The 17973-nt window shown below is 40.5% G+C and overlaps 1 protein-coding gene across 1 annotated transcript in view; it reads left to right on the top strand.

Annotated features, from left to right (window-relative positions):
• PIGN (phosphatidylinositol glycan anchor biosynthesis, class N) overlaps positions 1–17973 on the top strand; it is a 96382-nt gene that overhangs the window by 590 nt on the left and 77819 nt on the right. The window contains exons 2-4 of the mRNA XM_010000953.1: positions 6332–6453; positions 7538–7636; positions 16764–16870. Of these exons, the coding sequence (XP_009999255.1) occupies positions 6332–6453; positions 7538–7636; positions 16764–16870 (328 nt within the window). The remainder of the gene's footprint in view (positions 1–6331; positions 6454–7537; positions 7637–16763; positions 16871–17973) is intronic.

Genomic DNA, 17973 nt, shown 5'->3' with positions numbered 1-17973 from the left:
GCTGAACCACAGACAGAGAAAATTGAGTCCATATTGTCCTCTGAAACCTACAGTTAGCCAGCAACTGAGAAGAGTGTGAACTTTCTCCATTCACATCAGCATGGTAGCAATTCTGAAGGCTAACAAAGTAATTAATTTAAACTGCTTCCTGGATGTTCAGTGTAGGAGTCTTAGCTCATTAACGTGCTCATCTTTTAAGCTTCAGATCCTTTTTAAGGAGTGATTAGATCCATTCAGGCCATGTTTTTTTAACAGCAGGCTGCCACTTCCTCTTTATTCTACCCTTCTGGCCTGTGTGACCCTGCTGCCTCTATTGTGCTCTCTAGTGTATGTCTGCTTGTTGAATAGCATCATTTTGTGTAAGATTGGCAGTATTAGCTTTACACAAAAAAGAGTGCTAAAAATCATATCCTTGAGTGCTTGAAACTCAGTTTTCACCAACCTTCCTTGTTTCCTTATGTCAAGATAATTATTTGATCATATAATTATTAAGGTTGGAAGGGACCTTAAAGATCAAGTTCCAGCCCCCCTGCCATGAGCAGGCAACCCTACCACTAGATCAGGTTGCACAAACCCTCGTCCAACCTGGTCTCAGAAACCTCCAGGGATGGGGCATCAACAACCTCCCTGGGCAACGCATTCCAGTTCCTCACCACTCTTATAGTGAAGAATTTCTTCCTAATAGCTAACCCAAATCTCCCCTCTCTCAATTTTAAAACCATTACCACTTGTCCTATCACTGTCTTCTCTGATGAAAAGCCCCTCCCCAGCTTTCCTGTAGCCCCTTCAAGTACTGGAAAGTGCTGTAAGGTCTTCCTGAAGCCTTTTCTAGGCTGAACAGCCCCAATTCTCTCAGCCTCTCTTCATAGCAGAGGTGCCCCAGGCCTTGGATCATTTAGGTGGCCCTTCTCTGGACCCTCTCCAACAGGCCAGTAACATAAGACAAATAATTTCTTAGACAAAAAAGTATATAGTGTTAAATAAGACAGCTTTTGTGTAATATCACTGGTCTGGCTTGAATATCAGAACCAACCCAAATACTCAGTCATCTGAAGCTGTCAGGGCATTTCAGTCTGCTAAAGCAATCCAATGAGCCCTTGCTACAGCAGTTGCCAGTTGTACTTGTACCTGCTTCTCCTATTGTTAAGAGGTTGTGTTTTTTTTTGTAAGGTGCTGTCTGCCACTGGCAGATGTCTGCCACATCAGTGTGAGCTTTCCATGTCATTTTTTAGCATTGGACTATACACTTCCTTCAGAGCAGTTTCTTTTCTTAGCAGTAAAACCATCAGTTGTTTGCACCACCAAGAAGGTGTGAATGCCATAGCGGCCCCATCACTACGAGCAGTAGTACGAGCAGGATAGCCAGGAAAGAGCTACAATGAATATTCTAAAAGAGTTACAATGGATGTTTTTGCCCTTTAAGTGGTTTGCGTTTTTCAGTTTCAGCCATTCATTTCAGGCTCTATTCTAAACTCACATTAGACTTGGAGCAGATTGCATGCTGATATATGCCAAGTACTTAGCCCTTCCTCTTACGAGTATTCTTAAAAAAAATATATCTGTTTTTCAGTAGTGTTCTGATAGCTGAGAGGGATGGTAAGTGTTGTAGTGATTTTGGGGAAGATGTTTTCTTCCTTGCCTATCATGTTTCAGCTGTACTACTACATCATATTCAGATTTATCGTTATTATGGGTAGCTAATGTTTATACTGTTGAGGAAATTTTAAGAAAAATAATGGTTCTTATGAATAAAAGGCTCTGAAAGAATTCCAAATAGCCACAAGAATTTTGAACAGATAATGACAATATCTGGTCCTTTTTTTTTTCTTTTGCCTGGTATGTGTTATTGTTGACTTCAGGTCCTGTGATACAGCCCCACAGAAACTAAGATAAAGGATTACTTTCCAAGTCAATGGAAATCAAATTATTACTAAAACAATTTCCTACCTTTTGTACCAATTGTCCTGGTTTGAGCCAGGATGAAGCCAATTTTTCTTTTTACTGATTTTTTTTTCCTTCAGTAAGCTCTCTTGTAACTAGCAACAGTGTGTTCTGCTAGGCTGATAAGACAGTGGAATGTTTTTCTAACTACTGAGGCTTCAAGGCTGCACCTGCACTCTGCCGGCTCAGACACTATGGGGAGATCTGTGACCCCCCCGTAGGAGGCTGAGTTAGAGGGACAGCAAAATTGGCCAAAGATATTCCATTCCATATATCTACGTAAAAAGAAATATTGTGGAAGGAAGGAAGCAACAATTCAGCTCTCATGAAAGTCTACAGGAGTTTTACCACCAGCTTCATGGGAACTGAATTAAGTTGGTGAGAAGCCATGTCCAAAGAAACTCCAGACCTCCTATTCTATCTGCATGGGATCTGTTGAATTTATTAGGAATAAAAATCTAGCTTGCAGAATGGGGAAAAGAGAGGGTGAAGGTAATGAGAAAACCCCAACTTACTGATGTAAGAGTGTAAAAGTTCTGCAAAATAAACTATTTCAAATATGCTAAAAACATACCCCCTCAAGTGCACAAAGCCTCCCTGCATTCATAGTCACTGACTTCATCAGTTTCACAGTATTATTTTTCAATCAGCAAACATCATAAAAACAGGAAAGCAGATTTATGGCTGTTTATTAGCCAGCACCATTACTGTATTTACTGTAGTGTGAAAAAGGAAATCAGGGAGAACTGCTATAAATCTCAGTGGCTGCAACCCAGATGCATTTATTTACTTACTGGATACTTCACTAGTAGCTTAGCAGATGCCTGCTAGTTTACACATATATTTTGAGCATATCAGCAGAATGCTCTAGAGAGATGGGTGTTAAAATTCTGCTGGAGTCTGTCGTGGGCACTGCTAGGAAGAAGCTGGTGATATGTATTCCATTTAAGTAGATAAAGTAGTTATTGAAGAAACACCAATGTGTTAAGCAATCACTGCTTATTTAAAGGGAACATAATTATAAACATATAATCTTGCAATGAGAACAGGAAGAACATTTTGCTGTTAATAAGAATAAAAACAAAATGCCTGTCTCATTTACATTAAGAAATTCTCTGTTCAAAGAGGAGTGGCAATCCTCATAAACCTTACCTAAAGTCCTGGAACTATAATGTTCCACTTGCTCTGCAAGGTAAATGGTATCAAATACAGCATTCTGTTTCCTGCAGACCAGGTCCAAATGTTGTACTTTACAATTGGAGATATAATTGTAATTCACTGCAAGACAGTGAGTCATCTGACTCTGGATGACCTATTTCTATCTGCAGTCAGAAAGAATGTTGTGTGAACATGGCTGTGTTCTAATGTGCATAAAGGCACAAATGCTTTTCTTACAGAATGCTCCTATGTTGTTTCAAGCAAATGTGTTCTTTATTTTGAAGAACACTACTTCACAACAGCACCTGTTGCATTGGCTAGGCCTATTCTTCACAGCTTCATCTAGAAAAATCTAATTAATGACTAGAAGTTTAATTGAATGTGTTTAGGCCTCAAGTGTGGCTGAAAGATCTATCAGTTTCTCAACTACTCAATAAAAGTGCAGCTTATTTTATTCAATTCAGGTTTGTGGTCAAATGAATTAGGCTGGATCTAGATTTGTGTTTAAAGTTTGAATATATTTTTCTTAAGGGGAACTCATTAATCTATTTAAGCTAACTGAAATACTTTCATAGACATTCAGTGAACCAGGAAATCATCCTTAAACCTAAAGGGTGCAAGATTTCTATAAATCATCTTGGTTTTAATTTTTTATTTACTGTTTGCTCTTATTATTAATACTGTTTTTAAAATGAACAGTAAAATGCAAAGAGTATAAATCATAAATGAACAGTTTCAATGAGGCTGTTGATTGAAATGACTAAAATCTAATTAAGCAGTTTTAGAGCTAAGTGATATTATTATTAAAGTATTATGTTAACAGAGCATTTGATCAGCCTCTAAATTTGTTTTATGTGAATTATACTTATGAGATAACGTGATTCTAAGTTACAAAAAGATCAGTTCTTTCTCTTTCCTCTTGTTAAAGGAAAAACTAATATGCTGCATTAAATTAATACAAATAGGCAGAGAAGTCTCAAAGGCACTATTTTCACAAAATCTTAGGGGTTGAAAAGGACCTACAAAGACCATCTAGTCCAATGTTGTCACAGTTTGACTCAGGTCCGACAACAATGCTCTTGATCCCCCCTCCCCCCAACCCAGGTAGGGAAGGAGAGAGAGAAAAAAAGAGAGAGACTTGGCTGGATTGAAAACTAAACTACACAGCTTTAATTAAAACACTAATGAATTATACAAGAAAATATATACAATTATATACAGATATATTCAGGTATGGGCAAAAGCCTCTCGCCTCCCCCCACCCCAGCAACTCCCACAGCACTTCCCTGAGCTGGGAAGAGTCCCGAGGAATCCCGGAGCTGCTGCTGGAGAAAGCAGAGAGTTATGGGGGTCACAAGAGATCAAGCCTGAGGATCGACGGTGATGGATGAACAGAGTCCTCCCTCTACGCCGGCCATGGACGGAAGAGAGAGGGAGAAGAAGAAGAAGAAGGAAGTTGTCTTCTGTGATCTCTGACCTTCCTCTGAGCTTACGTAGATATATGGAATGGAATATCTTTGGCCAATTTTGCTGTCCCTCTAACTCAGCCTCCTACGGGGGCGTCACAGATCTCCCCATAGTGTCTGAGCCGGCAGAGTGCAGGTGCAGCCTTGAAGCCTCAGTAGTTAGAAAAACATTCCACTGTCTTATCAGCCTAGCAGAACACACTGTTGCTAGTTACAAGAGAGCTTACTGAAGGAAAAAAAAATCAGTAAAAAGAAAAATTGGCTTCATCCTGGCTCAAACCAGGACACCAATGAAGGGTAAGGAGGGCCAAACATGTTTTGTCTTGCATGTTCCACTAATGCTAGTGCAATGCATTTTTGTCATTGTTCTCCATTGAGGAAACACAAGTTCTTTTTTCAAATTAGTACTTTTTAAAGTACAAATTGTCTTAAAACCTAGTTGGCATGAGAGCTAGGAACAACATGTCAGAGTGCTCTATCATATTTTACATTTTTTACTGTAATACTTGGGATATTCCAAGTAGTCCAATGAGTTTTCAAGAATGTGAGGTCTAAGATGAGTTTAAAAAAAAAAATGAAACAACAACAAGCAAACTGAATCCTGAGAGCTTAGAGTGGGGCCTGAAATTTTAGGTTGTGGTTTGGTTCTTACATTATCAGTGAGAAATATATTTAGAGCTGAGTGTACAGATCTTTAACAGTTGATTAAAATCTCTTAAAAATAAAATTACAAAGCATGAACTTAAAATCTCCTTGGGATAAAATACTTCAAGTAAAAATATAGCAAATTTTGTAACATCTATCACGAAAAACGAAAATTTCCCAGTGTATTTGACTCTTTAAAACTGCTTTGAATTTGTTCAGAAGGTGCTGCTGCTTTTTTGCTAAACATTAGTATAAGGTATGTCCTGGTATGTTTTGGTTTTGTTCTTCTTCCCGTTATTCTGACGGCGGGCAGTGAATGTTTCTTTTCTTCCACAAGATGGAGACAAGAAAACAGCATATGGTGATACCGACTGCTTGCTCTCCAAAAGCTCCAGCTGTTCAGATCTTCAGCAGATGAGAGTAGTTTATGAGGTTGTTTCTTACACTTGGGCTTTGCCCTCCATTTTCTTTGCTTTATATCTGTTATAACTGTTGCATGTGTATAATCCCTAGCCAATTTATTTATTTCTGTACATGTTGGTGACAAGGTATTCTCCTCTGCTTTGGTGTAATAAAAAAAGATACAAGGAGTACTTAAATTTTCTTTGTGTTGCTGAAATGATTTGCACTGTAGATCTATGTGTTTTTTAAATTCTCTTGATGCTGACTTCCAACATTCAGCTCAGATAAAGGCAGAAATGGTCACAAGAGCTAATTATAATTGAGCATATTTAAGGGGTAAGAAAACTGGGTAGTTTCAAGCTAAACGGAAAGAACAAAGAAAAGGAACACCAGGCACAGTTTGTTAGGGGGTTAAAAGAGTAAGCTATAACAGAAAGCAGCAGAGAATAACAGTGTGTTAATTCCAAGTATATTAGAACACCACCTAAACTCATCCGTTTGCACAATAGTAATGTTCTCTGTAGGGTGTTATAGTATGGAACTACTTGCAGGTTAATGTTCTGCTTGTTTTGTTGCACAGCAGGTGATAGTGACAATCTTGTTTCGTCTGGGTTTTCTTTGCATTTCTTGCCACACACCTACCTGTCAAATTTTTTATCTGCAATTCATTGTATTTCCAAGAAGTCATAAGAATTAACTGCCTTGTATCCTGTTTTCAGGGGTATTCTAGAGAATAATGGAAGCTGGGGAATCTCTCACACCCGGGTCCCTACAGAATCCAGGCCAGGGCATGTTGCGCTTATAGCGGGATTTTATGAAGATGTCAGTGCGGTTGCTAAAGGTATGCTGGTCCTAAAGCTTTGATCACTGTCCTCTAAGGTGAGGTGCTGCAGTGCTGTACTAGTCTTCTAGAGGATTATTGATGTACAGATGCATAGTGATTTCTATGCTAAGATTATATGGAGAAGAATAATTTTGGATGGATCTCCCACTCCCAATATTGATAGCTGTGAAAGCAGCTTATGTAATTAATAGTTTGCAACACAGTTCAATTTAGCAGCCTGAATCTGAAAGGTGAAGTACTGTTGCTATCATTTGGGATGTAATGGAAACAGCTAAGTAGATGTTGCAAACAAGAAATGAACTGCAGCACCTTAGCTGAACCATTGCTGTGTTGAGTTGGAGAATCAGTAGCAAAATAAAAACTGCAACTAAATGTTTTGTGCAGAGCTAACTGTTACTGCATGCTTGGTGATTAATAATGTGGAATGAGACTTTGCATCATTGACTTGGTCTTGTATGTGTTCCTCTGCCTTCTAAGCTTCCAGGCCTGAGCACTTGTGTGCTGGTTTTGGACAGGGTAGGTAACAGGAATTACTTGGTGGTGTCTGTTCCTAATCAAAAGGATCTTCCATCTGACGTGTACTACAACTGCAGAATAGGCAGGAATTGCCATTAACAGCATCTCTGTATTTCTGTCAGCTGCCTTGTCATGGAAAGAGATCTTGAAGGTTTTATTGTGGTGAGGTGGAATGTGACTGCTCGAAATGTGATATATGAGTGTAATTTATTGCCTAAAATGCCAAAAGCTGTGTTGAGACAACAGGGATTTAGAATTTAGGATAATTGTAGCTGTTCAGAAGGTAAACCAACTGTGTGTGTTCTGTTTGAATCCCTGTGTAATGAATTGGTTTATGTTTTCGGCTCACTTCCTAATTAATGGGGGACAAATTGCAAATAGTTTGAAATGGAAGTAAAACCAAGACTCACTAAATGGAGTGCAAAGTAGAGTTTGTTGTGAAATAATGTAAGGTAAACTTTAAAGAAAATCCAAGATCCCAAATGTTTTGCATGGATCATCAATCTTAGTAGTCAGTAAGATCTTCTGGCAACTCCATTTAAATTAAGATATGTTTGTTTGACAGGATGGAAGGAAAATCCAGTGGAATTTGACTCTGTTTTCAACGAAAGTAGATATACGTGGAGCTGGGGAAGTCCAGATATTTTGCCAATGTTTGCTAAAGGTAAGGTTTAGATTTTGTGAATCTTACACATAGTTATTGGGTAGTAAAATAGGAGCACTTACAATTCTTGAGTTAGAGAAGAATTGTGAAGTATTTCCAGTTTGTATATTTGTGTGTACCTGGTCTCTAGTTTGTGAATTCAAGACTGTGTGGAGGAAAAGAAGAAAGCTTTTAAAGAGGATATCCCTATTTATTACTCATCCTTTTAAATAGGCCTGACCTAATTAGATCAGCATAGTAAAGGAAACATACCCTTAGTTAAAGGAGCTATTATTTTTTTCTTTCTTTGAGGCTTAAAGCTCTTGTTTGCAAGCCTGCAGCTGGAGTTTTTCTTCCTCTGCATGCAGCTCCCAGTGCATCAGGTGAGACAATTTCAGTGAGCCAGATTTTTGAGTCTCTGAGCTGGAGAAGTACTTTTTGTGGTTTGTCCTGCTTCTAGGCCAGAACAATAATGTATGAAGGGAAGAACTGTATATGAGTAGGAAGTGCGTGGTACTATTCCTGAAGCTGAGGCCTTTTCCTCACAGTGTGCCATGCAACTGGTCTTTGAACATGTGGAGATGGCTGAGTAGCACTGCAAACATTAAAAATTTCATTTTGTTTGTTCTTGGAAGAATGAGGGCATGTACATCCCTTTCCCATAATCTCAGAGTAAAGCAGACTGAAGTGAAAAGGAGACAAGCTAGGGGCATATGCTGCTTTTATGTTCCAAGTATTGGTATTGACAAATCAGAAAAATGTGATAGGCAGGATAGGAGTGTAATCCAATACTAGTTTAGAAAAAGTGTACGTCATATTTCTTAGGATGATTTTTTAACTTTTTCTGACTCCAGTCTCTTCCCTCTCTGCTTCTGATACTCCTCTGTGAGAAACATTTGTTGTGCCAATGAATAGGCCCAAACAGATACTTCAGCAAAGCAGTTTATTTACACTCTTGCAAGAATGGGTGACCTAAACAAGTAGGCACACCTGATAGTAAGGTCAATAACTGTTTATATTCCCTATTCCTGACTCAAAGTTCCCTCCCCTGTTTCCCCACTGGCTGGGTAGTCCCGGGTTTACAGTCTATCCGATGCTTCTAATTATCCTATAAGTTTCCCGCCCCTGTTTACACATTCTATTCTAGGAGTTTACTTTTTACCTTTTAAACTTTAAATCTGACCTGTTTTTCCCCCTTGGCTGTCTTCCTAATCACCAGAATGATTTATACCATCTGGTGCCATCCTGTCCTGGGGAGTGACTTTGTCCTGTCTTTATCATGGCCTTCACCATGTTCAGATATCTCAGCTCCCCCAGATGGAGCCCAAGTAAGTCCCTCAGTTTCTTGGATCATAAATCACCTCAGTGTCTTTGGAATGCCCAGATATCTCCCTTCTTTCTTCAGTCACCATAAAGTTTCTTTTCACTAGGGCAGAAACAAACTATTATCTTCCTAACTAGGGTGCAAAAACAACACTACATTTCATTTCTAGCAATTTTCCCTTCTTTTATTTACACTACTGTTGCTTTTTGCATTATCTCAGGTTGTCCTGTAAAATACCTTTAGTTCGGACAACAAGATTTCACATCTCTCCTCAGGGGAGAGGCAGTCTGAATTTTCTTTGTCTTGCTCTTCTAATAGTATCATGTCTAAAGCTATTCTGTCTCACATGCCATCCTGCTGGTGGCATCTAGTTGTTCTGCAATTCCTTTGCATCCCTTGTATAATTGATAAACTTTGGTTGGTTATAATATGTGTAATTTATCCAGTCCACATTTTTGTTGACTGTTACCCACCAGAACAGGAAGGATTCAAATCCTGCAGCTATCTGGTTCAAATGATATCCCTAGAGTTATTTTTGTTCTCTCCCTCCCATCATGTGGCTCTTAAGCCAGGGTGAATGGAATGGCCAGTTGAATAAGGGCACATGTACTTTTCCAATTGCAAGGGAGAACAGACCTTAGAATTTTTCCTCCACAATGCCACCACAGATCTGCCCTGGGGGTGCTCATGGCTAATTTCAAATCTCTGGGATACCTGGCAGCATTCATATCCTGTTGTGAGAGACAAGCTGTATGGTTACTGGGCATTACAGAGAAAGCAGGAGACACTTACAAGCCTCATCACCCCAAGCAGTTGTGTCTTGGTATAAAGCAATCGTGCATTTCATTCCCTGTGGGTCCTTGCTCCAGCGCAGTGGAAAAGGAACTATCTGTGCTGTAGGCCTCCTTGAGGCACAAGCATAACAGTTGCTTTGATTTAAACTTTGCGCTGTGTATTTGACCCATTGTACCCAGGCATTTGTATCTCCATATCCAGTTTCAATTTCAAACGTTTGCTTTATATCCTTCACCTTTAAGGTCATTACTTTTGGGTCATTTGGTAGACTCCAGGTTTTTATTTTAGGAAAAATAGTAGGACATGCATTTTCCAATTCAGACCTTGATTTCCACCTCTGTTCTAAACCTTCCCACAGGATCAGTACCGGTTATTTCGGCTCCAAGCCCATATGTGCGACTAACTTCTTTGTCAACTTTTGTAACACTAATGATTAGAAGACTAGACCATTGTTCACATGGCTTGCCTACTCCTTAGCCACTTTCAGGACACAAATATTTATCCACGTCTCACAACTGCCTCTGGGATTCTAAGGGTTCACAATCCAGTATCTGGCACGCATCAAACTGTATGGTTTGGGGAGTACTCTTTTTGGTTATATTTCTCCACAATTTGACTGGATAGCCCTGCTGTACTATACCTGTCATGTATTGAAACCCCTGGATGTTCCACAGACAGCAACTCACTATTATGATGATCCCACTCATTTTCACTAAAAGTTTCTCTTCTCCTTTTATACCCACAGAACCTATGTTTTTTCAATACAATAGATAAACTTTAACTCAATAACTCCAAGAATCAGGATGCTACACACACTACTTCATCAGTAAACATTGATTAATACTTACTGCTTTTTCAGTTTAAGACACAAAGGGTTTTCAGTTGGCTAGGCCCACCGCTGTCCTTTCTCAGGTGGAGCCTCTACTGCTTCTTTGAGTGGGTTACAATGAGTCCACCCTTTCTCAGCTGTCCAGACAGGAGTCTCTGTAGTCAACAGAACTTGAAATGGTCCCTCCCAGGTTGGTTGGAGTTTGGCTTCCTTCCAAGATTTAACCAGGACCCAGTTAATCCGTTTACTGCAAATTCCAAAGGTGGAATCTGTGCTGGAAGCCCTTGATGCCTGAGGGAAGACAAAGAAGACGACAACCCAAGTATACAGTTCTTCAGAAAAATATCTTTAGTTTCAAATTGTGGACGTCCATCACTTTTGCCTAAGTACAGTAATCCGAACAGCTTTTCATGTGGTGGTACCCCCTATGTCTTTGCAAGGAGCAGTCTTGACTCTTAGCAGAGTGATAGGTAGACACTTAGTCCAAGGCAATTTAGTTTGCAGCACTAACTTTGACAACTGCTTTTTTTTAAGGTCTGTTTCATTCGTTCTACCCTTCTGTCCTGGTTTGAGCCAGGATGAAGCCAATTTTCCTTTTTACTGATTTTTTTTTCCTTCAGTAAGCTTTCTTGTAACTAGCAACAGTGTGCTCTGCTAGGCTGATAAGACAGTGGAATGTTTTTCTAACTACTGAGGCTTCAAGGCTGCACCTGCACTCTGCCGGCTCAGACACTATGGGGAGATCTGTGACCCCCCCGTAGGAGGCTGAGTTAAGACGGACAGCAAAATTGGCCAAAGATATTCCATTCCATATATCTACGTAAGCTCAGAAGAAGGTCAGAGATCACAGAAGACAACTTCCTTCCTTCTTTTTCTTCTCCCCTTCTCTTCCGTCCATGGCCAGTGTCCGGGGAGGACTCTGTTCATCCATCACCGTTGATCCTCAGGCTCGAGATCTCCTGACCCCCGTAACTCTCTGCTTTCTCCAGCAGCAGCTCCGGGATTCCTCGGGACTCTTCCCAGCTCAGGGAAGTGCTGTGGGAGTTGCTGGGGTAGGGGGAGGCGAGAGGTTTTTGCCCACACCTGAGTATATCTGTATATAATTGTATATATTTTCTTGTATGATTCATTAGTGTTTTAATTAAAGCTGTGTAGTTTAGTTTTCAATCCAGCCAAGTCTCTCTCTTTTTCTCTCTCTCCTTCCCTACCTGGGTGGGAGGGGGAGAGGATCGAGAGCATTGTTGTCAGACCTGAGTCAAACTGTGACACCTTCCACACAAGAGAGGGTGCCAAAAGGTATGGAAATCCCAGGAAACCCTCAGGCTGTTCATTAAGTACCTTTGCCACATTGCTGCAACGGCTGTGTTAAGGGGAAAAGCCTCTACCAACCCTGTGAGATGATCTACTAGAACCAGTAAATATTTAGCTTGGCCCATCTTTGGTAATTCAGTAAAGTCAACCTGAATACTCTGAAAAGGTCTTAAAGCTGGAGCTCACGCCCCCCGTAGGTTGCCTTTTTAGCACCTTTTTGTTGATCTTTCTACAAACCATACATCCTTCACAAATTTGTCTAGCTATTGTATAAATTCCAATGCACCCATATTTTTGTAGCACTAGATCGCACGTGGCCTGTGTTGTGCAATGGCTTCCTTGATGCACAACAGCTAATATTTCCCTCATGGTTTGTTTGTTTAAAGTTCCTCTGCCATCTGGGAGTAACCATATTCCATGCTGTCCTGTTGTCCCCAGTTCCTTGATAGCCTCTTTCTTCTTCAAAAATTGGGTTTATCTTTTGGAGCTGGCACCTCAGGAGTGAGATAATTCATTGTTATTACTTCTGATTGTAGCGCTGCTTCTTGAGTAGTTTCATCTGCCAGCCTGTTCCCTCTAGCTTGTGGGGAGTTTCCTTTCTGGGGCAGCATCAGATTCTAAACCTCCTCTATGACCATCTCTGACCCATACTATGGAATCTATGCCAGCTGCATCTTGTTCTGCTAACACATTTATAGAAACAACCATACAGTCTGAGTAAGTTCTGATTTGCAAGCCCAATTGAATAGTCATGTCCCTGCCCAATAGGTTATCACCTGCCTCAGGAACATACAGCAACTGTCCCTTTTCTATTACCAAATGTATGCATTGTAGGTTGAAATGTAGAGACTCCAAACCTTTCCCCTTCTATTCCTGCAACAAATGTGAGTTCACAGGTTAATTATAGCCCAGGAAGGACATAGTTTAAAGTCCTGTATCCACCAAGAAAGTTACCTCTTCTTTCTGGGGTCCCACCTTTATATTTATCAAGGGCTCTGGGTGGGACTGAGAGAACCCTTGACCCCATCATTCCTGAGTTTCAAAATTCATCACCAGAATTGTCCTTTCTTTCCTTCTCAAGTCTGGGCATTGCCTTTTGAAATGCCCCAGCTTGCCACAGTTACAATATCCAGCTGATGGAAGGTTACTAGACAATCTTTACCCTGACTGTCTCCTACTTCATTTTGCAATTCTCAGTCTCATTGTTCATTCCCCCTTCCCTTGGCCCTGTTTCAACCCTCTCTCTGTTGCACTATGCACAGCCTGGTCCATTGTGCAAACCATCATTTTTCTGTTTCTGTTACACTTTCTGTGATTCCCTTAATAAATCCTCTAGCAGTTTCTCACTCCAACCTTCTACTTTCTGTACCTTCTTTTAAATATCTGGTCACGCCTTAGTAACAAAATGCACTTGCAACAAACCCTTGGCCACCAGATCCTCAGGGTTCAACCCCAAGTATTTCCTCATCTGGTCCTGTAATCATTGTAAAAAGACTGATGGGGACTCATCCTTCCCTTGCTGAAGTTCAAATGCCTTAATAAAATTTTGGGACCTTGGGGAAGCCTCTTTAATCCCTTGTATTATCCCAATTGGGATCCACATTGGGGAATTTCTGCTCTTCTGGAACTATCTCTTGTGGGGGCGGTCCCTCCTTTCCCATTCCTGCAGAGCTGCCCGCCTAATCATTCCCTGTTCTTCCCCACTAAACAGAATATTCAGGGTAGACACAAATTCTGTCCAGGAATAATAATTAGGACCCAAAAATTGAATCATAGAATCACAGAACTATTCAGGTTGGAAAAGACCCTTGGGATCACAAAGTCCAACCATCATCTCTACTCTACAAAGTGCTCTCCTAAACCATATCCGCCAACATCACATCCAAATGACCCTTAAACACATCAAGGGATAACATCCACAGCCTTTCCCTCGTCCAATAGTCGGGTCATCAGGTTATAAAAGGAGATCAGGTAGCAGAGTGAGAGCTTTGCTTTCCACAAGACTGTCTTAATGTCAGAGAGTGATACCTTGATCCTTGATGCTAATATTTGAATATTGATGCTGAGAACAAAATGATATGCCAGACAAATCTGCAGTCAGAGTAGGTGCTATCTGGTGTGGGTGGTTCTGGCTTCTCCGGCTATTTTCTGTGGTGTCTGCAGCACCAAACCCAACAGAGCTCTGTATTTGCTTCTAAAGGATATTTTAATCCCAGGCTTCCTTCTGTTTCTCTATCCCATCTTTGCTTCCTCATCCCAGACTTCAAGAACATATTGGGCATACTGTTACCTGCCATCTCTCTAAAGACAGAAATGAAATAGTATTTTTCAACATTCTGCATAGTAGGTTTTCATACTAAATAAATAAATAACAATTTAAAGGTATGCAGGTACTCCAAAACTTTCTTAGTATGGCTTTACAGCTTAATTTTGCCAATGTTTCACTTTAATTGCAATGCAGGAGTGGGTGGGATATGGGAGGTTTTTTGCTCTGGTAGGAATTAGAAATGGGTAAGTAGTAGATATGTTCCTTTGCCCAGTCTGCAAACTGCATGCTTTCATCTGGTATCTTTGATGTGGTACGTCTCATGTTTGCTGTGACACTGCAGAAAAACAGTACAGTGCTCTACCCTCTTAGAACATCAGTCATCATGACAGTGATGGCCACGGCTTATTTCTTCTTTTGAACTCATTTATGCACCTATTGGAATTCTTTAATTCACTTTTTAATGCCTGGGAGTAATTTCTACCTTTTCTTTCAGGCTATGAGAATTGCAGTGAGTGTTCTAAGTAGAACATCTCCTGGGGTCTGGGGGGAGCTGCACTAGAAAAATCTATGCCAGCTTTCATCTTTCTAGCCTGAAATACCTGCATCCCTTGTGTGGGTTTGGACATTATCTTGGTTAAACTCTGTTATACAGGGATGTTAGTTCATTCACAGGCCTGGAAGCTTACAAAACTGCCTTATATAATTGTGACATCCAGAAAATTGGTTATATTCTCTCTGGTCATCGACTGATAGAAAAATATTTTCAATCTGGGAGTTTATGTAGTCATGGTAGAAGTAATATCCCAGAGCTGTAACAGCTCAGTCATTGACTGAATTCTTTAAACCCCACCTAACTTAAGGTCTTTCCAGGACTTCAGAAGTTTACTTTCTTCTTGGTCTTCATCTCCTTATCCCCCTCCTCTCTTTCTCTGCTTTGCTCTCTTGACAGTGAGTACAGAATGAAATTGCCTTGTCCAGATGCTGTGCTTTCGCATCAGTGGCCCTTGTGTTGTATTTTATGCCTGAATATAGTCCAGTGCTTCCTCTTTTTGAATCTATGTTTTAAAGATGCAGACTTTGAATACTGTCTTTCTGGAGTTGCTCACTTGGCAATACTGTGTTACCTCCTTGAATAGATGTACAGTAACTGTTACGTCCTTCCTTATATGTGATAGATAATGTTTTCCTGTGTAAAAGCCTCATTGATAAGACATTGTCTTGTTTTGGTTGTTAAACTGAATCATACAAAAACCCCAAAAAACTGTGTTGTAACAATGCTCTTTTAATGTGCATTAGAAGTTTCTCAATGAAATTGTTGCAAACCTAGATTCTATTCAGTTTTCTTTAACTGGTATTTATTTTACTCCTATCTGATTTTCTGTACTTTATTTCCTCACCAGAGCATACAGGATAGCACTGCTTCTTATTCCTCTGAGGTGCTGTTGTGGTTTGAGCCTCACCCAATGACAACAAAAAACAGCCACGTGGCTGCTCACTCACTAAGCCCCCCAGCGCCCCCCCCACACACACACACTGTGATAGGGAGGACAAAGGCCAACTAGAAGCTTGTGGGTTGAAACAAAGGACGAGCACAGTTCACTCACCATTTACAGTCATGGGCAGCAAAACAGACTCAACTTGGGGGAAAAAAAATAATAATTTCATTATCACTAATCAAATACGCGCAGGACACAGACAACACGAAAAGCAGGGCTTACATCTGTTACCCCACCCCTCCCTTCTTCCTGGGACCAAACTACTTTGTTTCCAGTTTCCCTGGTTCCCCCCAGTGGCACAGGGGGACAGGAGATGGGGTTTAGAGTCAGTTCACAGGCTGGTGGTTCTTGCTGCTCCTTCCTCATCAGGAGGAAGGATTCCTCACAGCTCTCCCCAGATTCCCTATGGGATCCCTCCCATAGGAGGGAGTCCTTCATGAACCTCTCCAACATGACTCCTTCCCAAGACATGCAGTCTCTCAGGAGCAAACTGCTCCAGCATGGGCTTCCCTCAGAGTCACAGGCTGCTTTGGCAACAGTCACCTCCCCTGGAATGGGGTCCTCCATGGCTGCAGATCCAGGTGTACAGGCTGCAGCTCCACGATGCACAGGCACAGCCTTCCATCTTGCCATGGGCTGCAGGGGAACTTCTGCTTATGCACCTCCTTCCCCTCTTTCTCACCAACCATGAGATTGCCACTCCAGCACTGCTCTCACCTCTCCAGCTCAGCTGTTCCCCTTGCACTCTCTCTCAGGTGTTATATCAATTAATATATGTTAATCACAGAGGTGCATCTGTTGTCTCTATAATGGCTTAGCCTTGGCCACCTGGTCTGGGGGAGCTTTTAGCAGCTTCTTACAGGAGCCAGCCCTGGGCCCCTCCATTGCTACGGATACCAAACCAGCACAGGTGCTGATAAACTAATGAGTTAGAATGGCTTCCAGGCTTAAAAAAACCCCATAAGTTATGGAAAAGTTTAAAATTAGAGAAAACTTCTTTGAGTTCTCTCTGGATTGTAACGCTTGATAGGTTTCCAGTTTTATGCATTATTATAAATGTGATTTTGACCATGAGAAAAGGAAGAAAATTTTTGTATCCTATTCCATCTATGTTCTTTTTGCAGGTGCTACTGGAGATCACGTTTATACATTTTGCTATGGGGCAGAAAATGAAGACTTTGGAGCACAAGATGCAGCAAAGCTTGACACATGGGTTTTTGATCATGTTAAGGTGAGCAGAGAATCTTATGCTTCCTGCATATAAAAAGCACAGCTGGATGTTAGCTTTATCATAGAACATGTTAACTTTATCATAGAACTAGAAAGTAAGAAATTTTTGAAAGACCTGTCACTTGGGGTCATAATGAAAGATTTCTTGAATTGATTATCACTAGTGTAATTGAAGCTTAGAGGAAGTGTTTGTCATTCAATCTTAATTAAAAAACCTAACACTAGTAAAAGTGCCCTTTAAAAACATTCTTGGCTTTTCTTTATCTTAAATTTGCGTGTAATCTGAAACCCATCGTAGAGTGCTACAGACCCTTTAAAATTTTGAATGTGATTATTTAAGGATTGTATAATAAGTAATAAAGTGTGGCAGAAATGGTAAGTCTTCATTGTGAGAAAGAAGTGGACAATATTACTGCCTTAATTTTTGTCTGGCTTGTGCTCAGTGTAATTATACAGTGTGGCTTGTTCTGGTGCACGTAGCTGGCTCCTGATTATCTGCTGTGGTTCATGCTATGCTGTGATGGCCAGAGAAGTCACAGTTTGGTTGGAGGGGGGCGGGGCTGTGCAGAGCCAGCTTAGGCCCTGAAGCAGTATGACTTGTTTTCATGGTGCTCTGCTCAGCTGACTTGGGTCAGTGCTGGTTCATGACGCTTGTTTTCTGTGACGCTGTCACTGTATGTATTAATAGTCCAAGGCACATAGTTTCCGATTATTCATTAATTCCAATATTCGTGTTATTCCATGCTACCTCACTTGTCCTGGATTAAAACATGCTGATAGTGTGTATTGGTGTATAAATATCTATATCAGAGGAGCAATTAGGTGCTTTACTTTCTGAATCTCATAACAACGTTAATGGAATTTAAAGTTTAATAAAACTCTTTTTGCATGAGATCTCTGGGCTATATGCATTAACATTAGCTAACCAGCATAAATCAAATCAAACCAAAAATAAAACCAAGTCTGTAATCCAAATCAACATCTCTATTAGGAAGGCAAGGGTGGGTCTGCTTAAAACAATTATGTAGGGTGTAAAAGTTAATTGCAATTTGCTAGTTTTCATAGGAAGTTATTTTCTGAGTTTGCAGGTGAAAAAGCATTTTT

The sequence above is a fragment of the Chaetura pelagica genome, unplaced genomic scaffold (genome assembly GCF_000747805.2).
Source record: "Chaetura pelagica isolate M959 unplaced genomic scaffold, ChaPel_1.0 scaffold104, whole genome shotgun sequence".
Taxonomy (NCBI): domain Eukaryota; kingdom Metazoa; phylum Chordata; class Aves; order Apodiformes; family Apodidae; genus Chaetura; species Chaetura pelagica.
This window is presented reverse-complemented; position numbering and strand designations above follow the sequence as displayed.